Source organism: Cebus imitator, unplaced genomic scaffold (assembly GCF_001604975.1).
Source record: "Cebus imitator isolate Cc_AM_T3 unplaced genomic scaffold, Cebus_imitator-1.0 Scaffold404, whole genome shotgun sequence".
In the NCBI taxonomy this organism is placed as follows: Eukaryota; Metazoa; Chordata; class Mammalia; order Primates; family Cebidae; genus Cebus; species Cebus imitator.
This window is the reverse complement of record NW_016107719.1, coordinates 1,982,743-1,985,642: the sequence shown is the minus strand read 5'-3', so window position 1 is coordinate 1,985,642 and position 2,900 is coordinate 1,982,743. Positions and strand designations below refer to the sequence as shown.

Sequence of the window (2,900 nt, the reverse complement as noted above, 5' to 3'; positions counted from 1 at the left end):
TAGTAGAGACGGGGTTTCACCATGTTGACCAGGATGGTCTCGATCTCTTGACCTCGTGATCCACCCACCGCGGCCTCCCAAAGTGCTGGGATTACAGGCGTGAGCCACCGCGCCCGGCCACTTCTGTAACTTTCTACTGTTGACCTCAAGCCTCTAAAACCAACTCCTATCCCACTGCCCTCTGCTGGCTCTTCAGACTCAGCCCACCCGCATCCGGGTGAATAAATAGCCATGTTGCTCACACAAACCCCGTTTGAGGGTCTCTTCATTCAGAGCGTACATTTTAACCCCTGCTACCTCAAAGTGTGGTTGTATTTGGAAAGAGGTCCTTTCTTTTTTGTTTGTTTGAGAAGAAGTTTCCCTCTTTCACCCAGGCTGGAGTGTGGTGGCACAGCCTGAGCTCATGGAAATCTCCGCCTCCCAGGTTCAAGCAATTCTCCTGCCTCAGCCTCTTGGGTAACTGGGCTTATAGGTGCGCACCAGCACCACACCTGGCTAATTTTCATATTTTTGGTAGAGATGGGTTTTCACATGTTGGCCAGGCTGGTCTCGAACCCCTGACCTCAAGTGATCCACCTCCCTTGGCTCCCAAAGTGCTAGGATTACAGGCATGAGCCCCCGCACCCTGCCTGGAGACAAGTCCTTATATCAGGACCTTAATTTAAATGGGACATTTAGTGTGGGCCAAATTCACTTGGCTAGGGTCCATAAATGAGGAGGACATTTGGGGGCAGAGAGACCCCAGGGGTGCAGGTGTACAGAGGAAGGACCGGAAGGGACCCCCTGTGAGCCAGGAGGAGCGGCCTTGGAGGAGGCTCCTTCTCAGGGGCTCAGGACCGGCTTTTAAGCATGTTGCTCAAAGCTTCCGATTGCCAGCTTGTGAATATTCACACCCATTTATGACAAATTCAGTTATGCCAGGGAGATGGAAGGAGCAAGCTGCGGCTCCCAGGCTGAGGGGAAGGCAGTCTGAGGGGTGGATGGAGGTCACTCTGGAGGCAGAAGGGGCCTCTCACTCACAGGAAGGGCCCAGGAAAGCAGGGGAGGCAGCAAGGTGGAGGGAGCAGAGGTGGGGGTGGGGGGGTTACCATGAGGGCAGGAAGTGGGGCAGGAGGGAGGGCAGGAGGTCTCAGCCAGGAGGGGACCTGCTCTGGGACAGAGGGGAGGCCTCAGGAGGATGAGCAGGAGGTGAGGAGAGAGGTGATGAGGCCGGAGGGAGACCCTCACCTGAGAAGCTCCCCCAGCGTGATGCGCAGTAAAGTGTAATTTTTAGGCAGCTCATTCCAGGGAACGAATGTCTCTGTTTTGTTGTCCACGAAATTGTCCCAACAGTGTTGAAATTCTGAGAAAAAGAAGAGAGAACGCAGTCAGGCCCAGCTGGCCTCTCTCCTGTGACCCTGGGGCCCTCCCCTCCCAGACCTGCTCCGGGATGTTAGTTACTCTCAGTGCCAGACCTGACCCCACAGGCTCCCCTGGGACACCTGGCCTCTGCTGGCATCACAGACCCACAGGTAGATGTGGGAGGGACCCATCGCAGATCCTCATGCAGTCCCTCCCACACCCCTGAGCCCCACTTCTCACCGCCATAACTCATGATCTTCATGGTGGCATGCGGACTGTCTCTCCTCTGACACAGTCTGCGAAGCTCCTTCCAGTAATGTGGGTCCCAGAAGTAGTAGAGGCGGGCCACGAAGATGGTCAGGGTGACCATCCCGTCCTCGGCCAGGAACTCGGCCACGTTCCTTGCACACACTGGGCAGGGGCTCCAGGACACAAACCAGGTGACCTCGTACTCCTGGTCACTATGCAGCTTCCACTTTCGGAACCAGTGGAGGAATCTCATCTCTGGGTGGTGTTGAGGCTTCAAATAGACCTGAGAGAAGAGGAGGGGGCAGGGGAAGCTGTGGGACACTGAGCAGGAGGAGTGCAGGGGTGGGGCATGGGGAGGAGGGGCCAGGACAGGGCTGGGGGATCTTGTTCATCGAAGCTCCTTTCCTTCATCCCCCCTCTTTGGCTTGAGAGTTTGTCTGCTCCGAAGCTCATGTTCAGTGTTAACTGCTATTGCAATGGCCTTAAGAGGTGGCACTGACAAGAGGCTATGAGGCTGTGGGGACTACACCTTTGTGGGTACCACTGGGGTGGTTATTCAAGGGTGACTTCAGCCCCTCTCTCTGTCTCTTCCCCTCCAGGTGGAGAGGCAGCATGTCAGACTAAACTCCTGCTTCCTCTGTCCCCGTGTGGTGGAGAAGCAGTGACTCCACATCCCAGGCCGCTCTGTCTACAGCATCCCCTGAGCTTGTCCCAACAACCTTCACCCCCACGTGACGGTGCAGCTCGCAGGCCCCGGAAACTTGCTGGTGCCTTGACATTGGACTTCGCAGAGTCCAGAACTGGAGCCAACGCATTTCTGTTCATTGTAAATTTCCCCGTCTCAGTCATGCTGTTGAAGCATCACAGGGTGCACTGAGACACGTGCTTCCCTTCTGTCGGTAGTATTCCTGGCCCTGTTCACAGCCTCATGCGTGAATTCTGGCATCCATTCTCCCAGGCATCCATTCACCAGACATGCTCAGCCTCTGCTGTGTCCTGGCCCTCTGGGGTCGGCCTCGTTCCCTGCCTGCTGTCTGCTGGGGAGGCCACTGGACCTGTGCTGTCCCATGTCAGTGGAGGGCACTGGCCACGGGGGCTACGGAGCCCTTAAAATGGGGCCTGATGAGAGACCTGGGCACAGGAAAAATATACCACTCTTTTGAGAGTGAGAAGAATAAAAAACTTCACTATTGGCCGGGCGCGGTGGCTCAAGCCTGTAATCCCAGCACTTTGGGAGGCCGAGGCGGGTGGATCACAAGGTCAAGAGATCGAGACCATCCTGGTCAACACGGTGAAACCCCGTCTCTACT

General features: G+C 56.2%; 2 protein-coding genes across 2 annotated transcripts in view; both read right to left on the bottom strand.

The window, feature by feature from the left end:
- The window catches only part of APOBEC3A (apolipoprotein B mRNA editing enzyme catalytic subunit 3A), a 50,647-nt gene that overhangs the window by 5,166 nt on the left and 42,581 nt on the right, over positions 1–2,900 (bottom strand). The window lies entirely within an intron of this gene.
- Positions 1–2,900, bottom strand: part of LOC108289529 (DNA dC->dU-editing enzyme APOBEC-3G-like) — an 11,865-nt gene that overhangs the window by 4,259 nt on the left and 4,706 nt on the right. Inside the window, exons 3-4 of the mRNA XM_037731540.1 lie at positions 1,582–1,873; positions 1,228–1,342 (exon numbers count right to left, since the gene is read on the bottom strand). Of these exons, the coding sequence (XP_037587468.1) occupies positions 1,228–1,342; positions 1,582–1,873 (407 nt within the window). The remainder of the gene's footprint in view (positions 1–1,227; positions 1,343–1,581; positions 1,874–2,900) is intronic.